The sequence below is a fragment of the Myotis nattereri genome (assembly GCF_964212035.1).
Source record: "Myotis nattereri genome assembly, chromosome: 1".
Classification (NCBI taxonomy): Eukaryota; Metazoa; Chordata; class Mammalia; order Chiroptera; family Vespertilionidae; genus Myotis; species Myotis nattereri.
This window is the reverse complement of record NC_138075.1, coordinates 67286818-67302970: the sequence shown is the minus strand read 5'-3', so window position 1 is coordinate 67302970 and position 16153 is coordinate 67286818. Positions and strand designations below refer to the sequence as shown.

The 16153-nt window shown below is 42.8% G+C and overlaps 1 protein-coding gene and 1 pseudogene across 2 annotated transcripts in view; one reads left to right on the top strand and one right to left on the bottom strand.

Moving 5' to 3' along the window:
- INO80 (INO80 complex ATPase subunit) overlaps positions 1-16153 on the bottom strand; it is a 156631-nt gene that overhangs the window by 108324 nt on the left and 32154 nt on the right. Inside the window, exons 2-7 of the mRNA XM_081112971.1 lie at positions 15050-15235; positions 14387-14556; positions 14228-14295; positions 10086-10274; positions 3459-3579; positions 2164-2378 (exon numbers count right to left, since the gene is read on the bottom strand). Coding sequence (XP_080969097.1) covers positions 2164-2378; positions 3459-3579; positions 10086-10274; positions 14228-14295; positions 14387-14556; positions 15050-15192 — 906 coding nt within the window. The 5' untranslated portion in view covers positions 15193-15235. The remainder of the gene's footprint in view (positions 1-2163; positions 2379-3458; positions 3580-10085; positions 10275-14227; positions 14296-14386; positions 14557-15049; positions 15236-16153) is intronic.
- Positions 8788-9417, top strand: LOC308534523 (DNA-directed RNA polymerases I, II, and III subunit RPABC1-like; annotated as a pseudogene). Its single transcript has one exon. The product of its transcript is annotated as a DNA-directed RNA polymerases I, II, and III subunit RPABC1-like (transcript).

The following is a 16153-nucleotide window of genomic DNA, read 5'->3' as shown; positions in this document are numbered from 1 at the left end:
AGCATAATAATCCACTGTGTAGCCCTAGCTGATTTGGCTCAGGGGATAGAGTGTCAGCCTATGGATTGAAGGGTCCCAGGTTCAATTCCAGTCAAGGGCACATGCAGATTTGTGGGCTCAATCCCCAGTAAGGGGCGTGCAGGAGGCAGCTAATCAATGATTCTCTCTCATCATTGATGTTTCTATCTCTCCCTTCCTCTCTGAAATCAATAAAAATATATTTTAAAAAAATAAAAAATAAAATAATCCACTGTGTAGATCTACCAGTGTTTAATTCAAGCCCCACATACGGACATCTATGTTGTTTCTTTACTTTGCAATTACAAATAATGCTGCAACAAATAACCTTGCTTACAAGTTTTTGCACTGCTGAAGGTTTAGCTTCAGGGTAGATTCCTAAAAATGGAAGCGCTGGTTCAAAAAATAAGTGCATATGTAGATTGTTAGATACTGCTAACTTACCTCCAGAACAGTTTTCTCTAATTTGCATTCTTAGTAGCCATGTATGAGTGCCTATTTCCCCACAGACTCCTTAACAGAATGCGTGGTCATATTTTTAAATTTTTGCCTGTGTGACAGGTCTCATTTTAATTTGTATTACTCCAATTATGAGAGACTTATTGAACATTTTTACTATGTTTGAGGGCCATTTTTTAAAAATGGTTTTACTGATTTTCAGAGAGAGGAAAGAAGAGGGAGGGAGGAAGAAAGAAAAAAGAGAGAGAGAGAGAGAGAGAGAGAGAGAGAGAGAGAGAGAGAGAGGAACATTTATTAGTTGCTGCCCATATGCACTCCTCCTGGGAATTGAGCCTGCAACCTGGGCATGTACCCTGACCAGGAATCAAACCCATGACCTTGTTGTGTAGGACAACACTCAACCAACTAAGCCACAGCAGCCAGGGTGAGGGTATTTCTGTATCTTTCTTTGTTTACTCAATTTATGGCATTTTGTCCCTCAAATTTTAATAGCTATTCATTGTTAGCAATAATTGCCCTTTGACCATGGTATACAACGTAAATAATCTCTACCAGTTTTCCAATTGTCTTTTGTGATGCAAAAACTTATTCTATGTAGTCAAATTTACCAATATTTTCTTTTATTGCTTCTGAATACTGAGTCACAATTAGAAACTCTTTTCCTACACAAAGGTTAAATAGGAATGCAATCATTTTCTTCTAGTATTTGGATGGTTTCATTGTATTCCATTGAGATCCCTAATCCATTTGGAGTACATGTGTTGAGACATAGACCTAATTTTATTTTTTTCTAAGTGGCTACCCCATTGCCCCAGCACCACTTATTTTTTTTCTTTTTTATTTAGTCTATTGGGGTGATATTTGTTAGCAAAATTATACAGGTTTCAGGTGCACAATTCTATAATACATCATTTGTACACTATAGTGTGTGTTCTCCACCCCAAGTCAAGTCTCCTTCTATCACCACCTATTCTCCCTATACTTTCCTCCACTTCTCCCATCCACCTTCTACAGCACCACTTATTAGAAGACTAAAAAGAAGGCTTATACATGTTTCTCTTGAATCATTCACATTTTCTTTTAATGCCTGTATTATTCAGTAACAGCCAAATGTTTATAAATTCTCTAAGAAACATCTCCACCATTTTAATTTCCTCTATTATCACCTATCTACTTGCTGTCAATCTCTATTGCTATATGTAATAAAACTATGTGTCGCCGAAACCGGTTTGGCTCAGTGGATAGAGCGTCGGCCTGCGGACTGAAAGGTCCCAGGTTCGATTCCGGTCAAGGGCATGTACCTTGGTTGCAGGCACATCCCCAGTGGGAAATGTGCAGGAGGCAGCTGATCGATGTTTCTCTCTCATCGATGTTTCTAACTCTCTATCTCTCTCCCTTCCTCTCTGTAAAAAATCAATAAAATATATTTTAAAAAAAAAAACAAAAACAAAAAACTATGTGTCTTCCTCAAGGCAAAGGAGCATCACACAATTATTTGTCTTGTGAATTCTGATCAAATTCTAGAAAAAACAGTTAACTGAAGAGAGTACTACTCAGCATTCTTTCAATTTCAACAAATTAGTTTCCTTTCTGAAGTGTGACGGTATCTAGCTCTCACAGCTCCTCTTTAAAGAGCAGGCAGAAAAAATATCCTCGTCACCGCCTGCACTGGAGGCACTCACTTACCTTTGGTAGTTCCTTTTTCACAATGCTGAGCCATACTTTCCTGCGACGAGCATTAAGCTGTTCAATGGATAAGTGCTTCTTCTTGATGCCAGGAGGAGGTGCATCATGAGAGAACTTGGCAAAGACTTTGGTCTGGTGGTGGTGGCGACGAGGGGATTCTTCAGAGGAAAGTTCTTCATCCCTTCGCCTTTTTTTCTTCACTTTTTTTAACTTGGCTACAAAAGAAACAGTCTTTCAGAGGTTGCATTTCTTCCCTTCACCAGGAGACAGCAACAAAACAACCTCATCACTTTAAGAAAATTCAAGGTTCTTTCCTCATTCTACCGGAAGCTGGCAATGTTTATCTGTATATCTATTCAGGCCATGAATATTCCAAGAGGAAGATCTCACTACCTTGGAAAAGAACACTGGATACTCCCTTTGTTTACATGAAAGAGAAACACAAAATAAACATAAAAACTGACTTTCTTTTGAACCCAACAACAGGAAAGAAAGTTTATGAAGTATCATGGGCTCAGGTAATGGTCAAAAGGAAGAAAACATTTCTACTTGGTAGCAATGTAAGGTAGCTAAAGAGAAATAATAGAGAAAGAAAAAATGCATTAACTGATGTGATGCTAAGACTTGTGAAGATGAAATTATACAAGGAACAGAAACCTAATTAGAGGGAGAGGGTGTGAAGAATGAGAAAACAGAGATAAACAAGGAGGATGTGGGAGAAAGAAGGGAAAAGGCTGAAAAGAATCTTTCTGAGTGGAGTTCATACCTTCAAGAGGAATAAAATCTGTCTGTACAGATAATTTAACATCCCCTTCCTATTTCCTTCCTGATTTCCAGCTGCTGATAGCTCAGTAAGATAGGAAAGGACATTTCCTGACAAACATGCAAAAATACTACATAAGATCATCAGGAGGTAATCTGTTTTAAATAACTACATATAGCAACAATTACAACTTATTTCAAACACTTCAGGTTACTTTTCATATTAACTAACTTTTTCCACTCCCAGAGCATTTTCAACATTTGGAGATGGTATAGAAGAAAAAAGGAATAAACTAATTGGAATAAACCAGGAATCCATAGTTCTTATGTCTTCATTATTCTAGAAAAGATCATAAATCAAATACAAAATAAAGTCAATAGTACTTACAACTAATTAGACAGGGGAAACTAGTGTATTTCAGATAAAGCAAATTTCTACATGGATTATGTTCAAAGTCCAAATGCATCAGGAAGCCATACAAAATCTTAAAACAAAGAATGAGTAAATGTGGAAGGCAGGCCAATATGCTTACCTTTAAGTTTCTTTTCCTCTTTAAATTTCTTTTTTTTGGGTCCAAGTAGGTGACGTTGTTGCTCATAGAAAGGGTCATATGTGGAGAGCAGGCCTGCGCTGTAGTACTGGTATTGCTGCAACTGAAGCAAAGACAGTGATTCTTAGAAAGGCCTACCGATGTCCTACAGCACAGTCTTCAAATCACCTCTACTACAGAAAGCTGAGCCTGAGAAAACCCTACCTCCTAAATATAGTATTCTTCCCACAAAGAGACCAATAAAGACTTAGTACATCAAAGTGAATTATTTTCTAAACTTCAAATCAAAATAGATTCATTGGCAAGGACATGCAAGTTGCTGGAAATAACTTCAGAGACGAAACTCTTCATGATTCTGAGTCTCCACCAGAATATTTACTTAGTTCTGACACATCCAAGGTAGATCAAAAGTAGGTTTACATTTGTTCATATGAATAACACAATTAGCTATGCTAATAAAAGAGAAGCATGCAAATTGGTGTCGCTCCGCTACGCCCACCAGCCAATAAGGATGAATATGAAAATTAACCCAACAAAGATGGCGGTTAATTTGCATATGCAGGCGTGGAGTGAAGACTGAAGGCTCCACCCGAACGAAGACTGAAGATGACTGAAGACTGAAGATGACTGAAGACTGAAGAGGCTTGCCTTCCCTGCTGCGGTCAGAGCGGAGAAGCCTCCAGGCTTAGCTTCTCCGCTGCACCCGGAGCAAAGGCCTGGGTAGCGGGTACCAGAGGAAAATCGTTGCTGGCAGCTTGGGGAAGGAAGGCCTATTGCACGAATCTCTTCATGCAACAGGCCTCTAGTCTATATATAAAAGCCTAAGCGACCATTCGACCATCTGACCGATAGCTATCACATGCAATGACCACCAGAGGGCAGATACACCGGCCAGTAGCTATGATGCGCATTGACCACCAGGGGACAGACACTCAATGCGGGAGCTGTCAAGCTGCGGTGACTTGGCAGCTGCTGTTCTCGGATGACGCACCAGAACCAGAGAGGCGGGAGCCCGATTCTGGGGAGCGTCACCCCAGAACCACCCTCTTGCAATCCGAGACCCTTCAGGAGATATCAAAGAGTCAATTTCAGCCCGATCCCCACAGGTGAGACAGAGGGACCCCACCGGTGCATGAATAATACAATAAATAATAATACAAGAATAAACTGAGCTTTGCCTATATATAACTGTAAACCTACTTTTGCTCTACCTTGTATTTGAAGCAAGTAATTCTTTGAAGAAAGATCTCCTCTTGGAATTCATCAACAAGATATAAACCATATTTCTACTACGAATAGATCCTCAGATTTTCCAAGGTTTCTGATGCCCTCTATTCTAGCTTTCAGTCTTATATTTGGTCCAAACAGTCACCAGCCATCCCAATTCTTCATTGTTTCAAGTCTTTTCTATCTTCATCTACCACTAAGGGAGTCTGACAATATTATGAACAGTGCCTATGTTGCCAGAATTATAACATACAAATAATTCCTTTTGCTTTCCAGGGAGTAGTTAATACTTTCAAACATTTCATTTAAATTGACCTCCAAAGCTCACATTAATTCCATCACAATTATTACTAATGGATAAATATGAATATAAATTAAAATTAGGTAGTCCAATGTCAAATCTTTTCCTGGATTATGGCCAAATGAGTTTTCCAAGAAATGAAACTAGAATAGAAGAGAACTATTACAAGGTCACCTGTCAAAGGTCAAAATTAAATGAGCAATCATCAAGCTGTATACTTAAAACCAGTGAACTTTTCCATATGAATGTTTTCAATTCAAAAAACCACAAATAGCCCTAGATGGTTTGGCTCAGTGAATAGAGTGTCAGCGTGCGGATTAAAGAGTCTTGGGATCGATTCTGGTCAAGGGCACACACCAGGGTTGTGGGCTCGATCCCCAGGAGGCGCATGCAGGAGGCAGCTGATCAATGGTTCTCTCTCATCATTGATGTTTCCATCTTTCTCTCTCCCTCTCCCTGCCTCTCTGAAATCAATAAAAATTTATTTAAAATAATAATAACCCTATCTAGTAAAAGAGTAATATGCAAATTAACCATCACTCCCCACTCCATCACTCCGTTACAAAGATGGCAGCGGCCACAGAGCTGGAGGGAACAGGAGGCTTGCGCTGCCCCTGGCAATGGAGGAAGCCAAGCTTCCCGCCTGCCCTGCCAGCCCTGAGCTCTGTTCAAGGCTACAAAGTTTCAATTATAGAAGATAAATAAATCCCAGATACCTGATCCCAACCGGCGTGGCCTCCGCTCAAGGAGGGGCTAGGAACCTGGGCTCCGCTCAAGGCTACAAAGTTTCAATTATAGAAGATAAAATCCAAGATACCTGCTTCTAGCCCACAGGCGTGACCAGCCTGAAAATAGCCATCAGCCCCTCACCTAGGCTGGCCAGGCACCACAGTGGGGACCCCCATCCTGAAGGGGGTGTGGCTAGCCTGCAAACAGCCATCAGCCCCTCACCCAGGCTGGCCGCACCCCCATGGGATGAGGGTCCCCGCTGGGGGGCTTGGCCAGCCTGCAAACAGCCATCAGCCCCTCACCCAGGCTGGCCAGGCACCCCAGTGGGGAACCCCATTCTGAAGGGGGTGTGGCCAGCTTGAAAATGGCCCTCACTGTCTCACCCAGGCTGGCCAGGCACCCCAGCGGGACCCCCACCCTGATCCGAGACACCCTTCAGGACAAACCAGCCGGCCCCCACCCGTGCACCAGGCCTCTATCTTATACAATAAAAGGGTAATATGCAAATTGACCCTAACAGCTGAATGACTGGGAATGACTGGTCACTATGACACACACTGACCACCAGGGGGCAGACGCTCAATGCAGGAGCTGCCCTCTGGTGGTCAGTGCGCTCCTACAGGAGGAGCTCTGCTCAGCCACAAGCCAGGCTGATGGCTGCCAGTACAGTGGTGGTGGCGGGAGCCTCTCCCACTTCCTCAGCAGCGCTAAGGATGTCCGAATGCAGCTTAGGGCTATTTCCCGCTGGCAAGTGGACATCCCCCGAGGGGACCCAGACTGCGAGAGGGCACAGGTCGGGTTGAGGGACGCCCCCGAGTGCACAAAGTTTTGCGTACCGGGCCTCTAGTAATACTAATAAACCACAAATATTTCAAGCACCAAGAGCATTAACACTGTACCTTAAGGAGAAACTCTTTATCTTAATCAAAACAGTCAGATATCTGTTTATCACTTCTAAAGGCTATTGCCTTTAGCATATTATCCAAAGTTTTCTGAATTAACTCTGGACCTTAACTAACTGATGTAAAGTCTTTAGATCTTCAAATATGCTATTAACCATTATGTACAAAGTGCTACACTTCTGTCAAAAATCAGAAGGCTTTGCCTCGTTAGCATAGCTCAGTGGTTGAGCACTGACCTATGAATCACTCAAGGCACATGCCTGGGTTACAGTCTCAAACCCCAGTGTGGGGCATGCAGGAGGCAGTCAATCAATGATTCTCTCTCATCATTGGTGTTTCTTTCTCTCTCTCTCTCTCTATCTCTCTCTCTCTCTCTCTCTCTCTCTTCCTTCCTCTCTGAAATCAATAAAAATATATTAAAAAAATAAAACAAAACTGTATCAATCTAATGTTAGTATATGAAGAAGGTAAGTTTTTTTCAAGATAGAAACACTTCGAAGGAGCAAATGTATTGAAAACAAACAAACAAAAACCCAATAAATTCAAAATGGTGTAGTCACTTTAGAAAATAATCTGGCAGTTCCTTAAAAGGGTAAGCATAAAATCCCCCTATGACCCAGTGATTCCTAGATATATATACCCTAGAGCAAGGGTCCTAAACTTTTTAAACAGGGTCCAGTTCACATCCCTCAGACCATTGGAGGGCCAGACTATAGTTTAAAAAAAAACTATGAACAAATTCCTATGCACACTGAACATATCTTATTTTGAAGTAAAAAAACAAAATGGGAACAAATACAATATTTGTATTTGCATGTGGCCTGCGGGCCGTAGTTTGAGGACCCCTGCCCTAGAGCAATGGTCGGCAAACTGCGGCTTGTGAGCCACATGCGGCTCTTTGGCCCCTGAGTGAGGCCACGAAGTTTCAATCACACTGTACGTGTGTGCCCGCACGTGGTATTTTGTGGAAGAGCCATACTCAAGGGGCCACAGTTTGCCGACCACTGCCCTATAGAAATGAAAATACATGTCCATATCAAAAACTTGAACTCAAATGTTCATGGCAGGAGCACTCATAACAGCTTAGAGTGGAAACAACTCTATTGTAGGTATGATTCATAATAGCCAAAAAGTGAAAAAAATATCCAATTAGTTCATCAACTGATGCAAATAAAATATGATATGTCCATACAATGGAATATTATTTGGCAATAAAAAGAAGCAAAGTATGGATTTATGCCTACAACATAAATTTTGAAAACATTATGTTAAGTAAGAGACGCTTAATACAAAGGACACATGTTTTTCCATTTGTATGAAACATCTAGAATACACACATTTATAGAGACAAGTGGTGGACTCATGACTTCTTGGAACTGAGAGGAATGGAGACAATGGGGAGAGGGCAACAGCTAAGGAAAACAGAGTCGTTTCAGAGTGAGAAAATAATCTAAATTAGATAGTAATAATAGTTACACAACTCTATGAATATACTAAAAACCACTGAACTGTGTACCTTAGAAGACTGAATTTTTTTGGTGTGTGAAATATATTTCAATAAAGGTATCACTGTAACAACCACCACCACCACCACTCTATATAATAAAAACCTAATATGCTAAGTGTCTGACCGTTCGACCGTTCGACCAGTCGCTATGATGAGCACTGACCACCAGGGGGCAGATGCTCGGACCAGTAGGTTAGCTTGCTGCTGGGGTCCGGCCAATTGGGACTGGGTGAGACGGGCTGGACACACCCTAGAGCCCTCCCGCGGTCCCTCCCCAGCTGGCCAACCTCCCACGAACCCTCCCCGGAAAGGCCAGCCCCGATCAGTTAGATTGGAACTGGGAAAGACAGCCCCCAACCAGGACTGGGCGAGACAGGCCAGACACACCCTGGAGTCCTCTTCAGCCCCAATCTTGGTGGGGTCCCTTGGCCTGGCCTGCACCCTCTTGCAATCCAGGACTCCTCGGGGGATGTTGGAGAGCTGGTTTAGGCCCGATTCCTGCAGGCCAGGCCGAGGGACACCACCGGTGAACAAATCCATACACCGGGCCTCCAGTCTAAATATAAAGTTAAAATGATGTATCTTGAGGCACAGTCACAAGGGTCTTGGCCAGCACAGGCACTGTGAGTGTGAGCAGCGGTAGGCATGGATGATGAGAAAGAGACATACTGGCTGTGGAAGATTTGCAAGACAATTATTCAGCTGTGCCATGACCTAGGCTACCTGGTGACTCAGGATGGGCTGGACCAGACACTAGAAGTTCACGGCCCAGTTTGGGGACAAGTCAAGTGAAGGATGGCCACAGCGCACGAACCTCATGGTGCTGGTCGCCCACAATGTTGACCCCATTGACCAGATGTTTGTCTTTTTCCCAGAGGAGCCCAAGGCGGGGGTCAAGACCATCAAGGTGTACTGACAACACATGCAGAAGGAAAAAAATCACCCAAGTCCTCATTGTGGTGCAGCAGGGCATGACACCCTCCACCAAGCAGTTCCTGGTCGACATGGCTCCCAAGTACATCCTTGAATTGTTTCTGCAGCAGGAGCTGCTCATCAACATCACAGAGCACAAGCTGGTCCCAGAGCATGTCGACATGGCCAAGGAGGAGGTGACAGAGCTGCTGGCCAGATATAAACTCCAAGAAAACCAGCTGCCCAGGATCCAGGCTGGAGACCCTGTGTGTACTACTCTGGGATAAAGCAGGGGCAGGTAGTGAAGATCATGCGGCCCAGCAAAACCAAGGCAGATACATGATGTACCGGCTGGTACAGTAGCCAGCCTACCACCTAGCAGCCCCTGGGAGACAGACAAATGGACTGTAGCCACCTTACTCAGGCAGTTGGCCTGCTGGCGGTCTGCCCTGCTGTGATCTGCTCAACCCTGGAAATCTACCTGCTGCTCCTCTGGAGCCCAAGGCAGACTGCATGCTTGCCTTCCCTGGGCTGAGGGCCCTGTGGCCTCACATGGACACTGAGCCCCACCTGGGATCCTGTGTAATGGTTCCTCAAGATGCTGAGGAGAGGCCAGTGAGCCAACCAGCAACCAAGACAGTCCTAGGTTCTTGCCCGTCCCCCCAAGCACTCCAAGCTGGCTCCCCACAAATGGGACTTGGGTCCGAGTCTTCGGGTAAGCCCCCACCTCCAGCTTCCATTCTCCGTGCTCCTCTCACAGTGGCCCTATCGTTGAAACGTTGAGCACTCTGAGGTCAGCAGGCAGGGAGATTAAAACACATCTGGATTTGAGTTGGTATTGACGCTGGGTGTTTTTACATTAAAGGTGTTTTGAGTGGGGAAAAAAAATAATAATAAATAAATATATGTGTGTATATATATATATATATATATATATATATATATATATATATAATATATATCTTCAATGAATATAACCCAGAGGGTAAATACCCAGTATGAAGGTCTGCAATGTCTCCTGAAACTCTTACCTCCTTGTCTTTACTATATTTGTTCTGGTGAAGTTTCTTATATTTGTGCAGCCGCAGCATGTTATGAAGTTCTTCTCTGCTGAGATTCAGTTCTTCCTCCTCCTCCTCTTCTTCCTCTTCTTCTTCTTCTTCATCATTGTCTTCACTCTGAGAATCTGCCTCACTGGATTCATCACTTAGCAGAATGTTCTGAAAAAGGGAGAAATGGAACTTCTGCTTTGAAACAATTCCTTTTACAATACAAGAATTTTTTAATTGAATTTACTGGAGTGATATTGGCTAATAAAATTAATAGATTTCAAGTGTACAATTCTGTAGTACATCATCTGTATATATTGTACTGTGTGTTCACCACCCCAAGACAACACAAGCATTTTTTTTCCAGATCCTAAAACAATGACAAAAACAGCTAGAGGGCAGTCATTCCAGTTTCCCTTATACTACTCTTTGCCAATCCAACTGAAAAACAAAAGGATACCCATTAAACCTAGTACACACAAGTTAAAGAGCACTAAAACATGGGAAATGCTATAAACATCAACAAAGCTAGATTTTACTAACTACTTGCACTATATATATAAGTTTAACTAAATGTCAAATACCAAAGCAAAAACAAAAATACCTATCTATATATATAAAAGCCTAAGCGACCGGCCCACCAGCTGACCGGTAGCTATGACGCACACTGACCAACAGGGAGCAGACACTCAATGCAGGAGCTGCCAAGCTGCAGTGACTTGGTAGCTGCGGTCCTCGGGTGACCCAGAACCAGAGAGGAAGGAGCCTGATTCTAAGGTGCGTCACCCGAGAACCGCCCTCTCACAATCCGGGACCACTCAGAGGATGTCAGAGAGCTGATTTCAGCCCAATCCCCACAGGCCAGACCAAGGGACCCACCAGTGCACGAATCCGTGCACTGGGCCTCTAGCCCATTCGCTTCCCACCAGGCCTCTAGCCCATTGCAGAGGTCGTGGGTCTGCCCCTTACAGAAACTTTTCAACTCAATTAGGTAAATGATGAGACGTGCAGGACCTATTGGCTGCAGCCCCGACATCTAAAGCCCATGCTGGCCCACCCGTTTAATATCAATTTCCAGTGGAGGCAGTGAATTTTCCCGCTACCACACTCAGCTGGGAAACTGGCCGCAGCTTCCCTCCTTCAGGTAGACAGTAGCGCCAGCAGGCAACCTCTAGGGAAAGAAGAAAGTGAAGGAGCAGCTCAGGTGGGAAGGAGGTTCCCACCGCCACAGGACTCCGCCTGGGCGGAGGGGCCTGGGCAGGAGCCTGACATTAAGCAGGGTCCTGCCCTAGGCCGACTATATTCCAGGCTTAGTAAATCCTGTTTGCTAATAGCATTTTGCAGCTAAATGCCCACAAGTCATCAGTTATCTCCAAACTTAGGGTAAAGTTAGATGAAAGAAGCAAGACAGATACAGCAAATGACATAATATTGGGAGAAGAGAGGAGGGAGCCCGATTACGGGGTGCATCACTGAAGAACCGCCCTCTCGCAATCTGGGATCCTCAGGGGATGTCAGAGAGCCAGTTTCGGCCCCATCCCTGCAGGCCAGGCCGAGAGACCCCACCGGTGCACGAATCCATGCACCGGGCCTCTAGTAGGATATAAAAGAATATAGAAAGCAAGCTGTGATGGCTAATAAAGAAACAATCCCCAAATTCATTCATGAATGGATAAACAAAATGTAGTATTATACAGATAATCAAATATTACTCATCAATAAAAAGGAATAAAGTACTGATATGTGCTACATGAATGAAGTTTGAAAATGTTATGCTAAGTAAGAGAAGCCAGACACAAAAGGCAACATATTATATGATATTCTGTTTATATGAAATACCCAGAAGAGGCAAATCCTTACAGACAGAAAACAGATTAGTGTTTGCCAGAGGCTGAGTATGTAGAGAATGGGGAGAGACTGCTAATGAATACAGAGGTTTCTTTCTGGAGTGAAAATATTCTGTTATTAGACAGTGATGATTGATGCACACAATTTTATGAATATACCAGAAATGACTAAATCATACTTTAAAGGGGTAGATTTTATGGCATGTGAATTTTATCTTGATTTTTAAAAATGTGATTGCTAGCCCTAGCCAGTTTGGCTCAGTGGATAGAGCATAAGCCTGCGGACTGAAGGATCCCAGGTTCAATTCCAGTCCAGGGCACATGCCTGGGTTGTGGGCTCAATCCCCAGTAGAGGGCGTGCAGGAGGCAGCCAATCAATGATTCCCTGTCATCACTGATGTTTGTATCTCTCTCTCCCTCTCCCTTCCTCTCAAAAATCAATAAAAATATTTTTAAAAATATGTGATGGCTAAACAAAGATTTCTGAATTCCCAACAGCTTACAGCCTCACTGAGCTGACGCAATCTGGACTTTTGCATGTGAGTTTTTAAAAGGGCCTAATGATAATCATAAAAGACTACCTTTAAGTTACTTTCCATTCTTCACAAGAAAAGTATGAAATAGAGAAAAATTAGTTTCAATAGAAGAAATGCTATCCTTAACTCAGTTTGACAGTAATCTTGTAAGAATCTTGCCAAAACTGGTTTGGCTCAGTGGATAGAGCGTCAGACTGCGGACTGAAAGGTCCCAGGTTCGATTCCGGTCAAGAGCGTGTACCTGGGTTGCGGGCACATCCCCAGTGGGAGATGTGCAGGAGGCAGCTGATCGATGTTTCTCGCTCATCGATGTTTCTAACTCTCTATCTCTCTCCCTTCCTCTCTGTAAAAAATCAATAAAATATATTAAAAAAAAAAAAGAATCTTAACCATACTGAACCACTCTCTTGCTTATAAAGACTCCAATAACTTACTACTGTAACTAGAGTAAAATACAAATTCCTTGACATGGTGTAAAAGGCCCTAAGTGATCAGATTCTCTAACCTCATCTTCTACCATCCACTTATTCACTGTCCTCCAGGTATAGGAGTTTTCTTTCTCCCTCAAACATACTGAGCTGCTTTCTTTCTCAGAACTTTTGCAGTTATTCCTTCTGATTGAAATGCTCACATCTTAAACCTTCACACAGTTCTCTGATCATTCAGAAATTGTTAAAATGTTACTTCTTTAAAGCCGTATTTATTTATTTGTTTACAGGCTTACTCACTGCCTCCCTCCATTAGAATGTAAGCTGCACAAGGGCAGAAATCCTGTCTATGAACAACACTATCTGGCACATAGGATGTACTTAATCAGCATTTGGTGAGTGAATAAACTACTCAAGAACAGATGAAAGTAGATTGAATGTCCCAATTACAATATGAGCCAGTGAGGGCAAGGATTTTATCTAATACTAGAAGCCCGGTGCACAAAATTCGTGCACTTGCGGGGGTTGGAGGGGTCCCTCAGCCTGGCCTATGCCCTCTGGCAGTCCAGGAGCCCTCAGGGGATGTTCCACTGATGGCAGTTGGACATACTTAGTGCTGTCATGGAGGTGGGAGATACTCCCGCCACCGTGGCTGCACTTAACAGCCGTGAGCCAGGCTTCGGGCTGAGCTGCGCGCCTGCTGTGGGAGTGCACTGACCACCAGGGGGCAGCTCCTGCGTTGAGCGTCTGCCCCCTGGTGGTCAGTGTGCATCATAGCAACCGGTCATTCTGCCATTCGGTCTATTTACATATTAACCTTTTATTATATAGGATGGTCTTTGGTTAATTACCTCCCATCCACCCACCCACCCACGATCGGGGTAGGGGAAGGATACGGGAGGTTGGCCAGCCAGGGAGAGACTGCAGAAGGGCTCCAGAGCATGTCCGGCCCGTCTCGCTCAGTCCCAATCAACCAGACCCCAGCAGCAAGCTAACCTACCAGTCAGAGCATCTGCCCCCTGGTGGTCAGCACACGTCATAGCAAGAGCTTGAACTCCTGGTCTCCCGAACTCCCAAGGGGACACTTAGCATATTAGCCTCTTATATATAGAGATATTTGTACTCAATAATGTTTACTAAAACAAACTTCATTCTTCTAGATTCTTGTCTATAAGCTCTTCAAAAAACCACACCCAGAAAAAAGACTCATGTCTATAAAAATTTCTGCCAATGTGCCAGAATGCATCAATATCTTTCCCTTTTACTTACTGTTAGTAGGTTATTTGAATTCTAAACATTCTGTCTTCTCTTACCTTTAGCCACTTCCTGCTTTTCTTCAACTTAGAGAAATTATATAAATTCCCTTTGTCAGCTTTTGATTCTGTGTAAAGAAACATAAAGAATAATAAAATCAAAGGATGACTACCCCAGAAGAACTGATAGTCCCAAGAGGGATCTCACACCACACTGACCTGACTGTAGAACTCCATTCAGTGAGTACGTGTTTAACATTCCAGAACTGCTTGCTCCAGAAGTTTCACCAAGCAATGAATTTGGAGGTTCTTCCTTAACTTGTATTAAGGGATCCCCAGATTGGGGCAATAAAGGATTACTGTCATCCAGTCCATCTTCACTTTCATCACTAGAAATTAAGAATGGTGAATACACAATCAGGGCTGACCCAGCAAAATATTATAATTTATGGTTAGTAGGCTGAACATTTTATAGGAGAAATGGATCATTTGAAAAACTTCACTGTTTTATTTGAAAGGAAATATATCAAACATGCTAAAAATCAAAAAAAAAAAAAAAAAAAAAGCCGAAACCGGTTTCGCTCAGTGGATAGAGCGCCAGCCTGCAGACTGAGAGGTCCCGGGTTCGATTCCGGTCAAGGGCATGTACCTGGGTTGTGGGCACATCCCCGGTGGGGGATGTGCAAGAGGCAGCTGATCGATGTTTCTCTCTCATCGATGTTTCTAACTCTCTCTATCTCTCTCCCTTCCTCTCTGTAAAAAATCAATAAAATATATTTAAAAAAAAAAAAAACATGCTAAAAATCATGAAGTATTTTAACCCTAAAATCTGCGAATCAGAAATATGGCTAAACATCATAGAGGAAAGATGGATTAACATACCTAGAAATATTCCTGTTGAAGATGGCTGATGTCTGTCGCAGGAAATGGTCCAACCGGAGGGCCCTCTCCAGGTACTGGAGATAGAGGGGCTTTGCCAGCTCAGTGCAGCCGCCATCGTCCCCGGCACCCAACTCTGAGGCCATAGAACAAATCTGTCTTCATGCACAAGGGTCTCTGACTGCACGGCTGTAGAATGGAGATAAGCAGTGAAAAATGAAATACTACTATTTTCCCGTTATCATAACTGCTTTTTATAAATGTCAAAAGAAATCAAACCTTGTCTATAGGAAGATCATTATAAAGCTCACAATAGGCACTGCCTTCTAATGCAAAGGCAGAAGTTAAAAGGATGAGAACATCAAAACACAGAAAAAAATGTCATGTCACAATAGAAATTCATACTACACTTCTTTGAAACAATACCTTACAATTTATACCCATTTCTACAATTTATACCCATTTCTCTGTGCCCTACAATGAACAATTACTAACACTAATCCAAATCTATACCACAAGCTCATTGTTATACACCTCACATCACCTTCAAACAGCTGCTCCCTTTTTTCATTTTATATTTACATTTGTACATATGTGTGATGTGTTACAAGAGAAAAGATATACTGGCAGAGTATTTTACATCCCTTGTAAACATGCCACGAAGTACAAGATTTACAAATGATTTCGAAAACTGGAGCAAAAAGAATAAAAGTGAGGACAAGAAACATAGTATACCCTGAGCATTCTCTTTGCTACTTTAAGTTGTTAAAGACAATGTTAGAGTCAGAATATCTTCATTAGAGAAACAATCATTATAACAATTTTCCAACCGAAAAAGAAAAAAGAAAAAAGAATCCAAAAATATGAAGATAGTGTAAGTAGCCTCTGGGACAACTTCAAGCGTACCAACATCAGAATTACAGGGGTACCAGAAGAAGAGAGAGGGCAAGATATTGAAAACCTCTTTGAAGAAATAATGACAGAAAACTTCCCCTATCTGGTGAAACAAATAGACTTACAAGTCCAGGAAGTGCAGAGAACCCCAAACAAAAGGAATCCAAAGAGGACCACACCAAGACACATCATAATTAAAATGCCAAGAGCAAA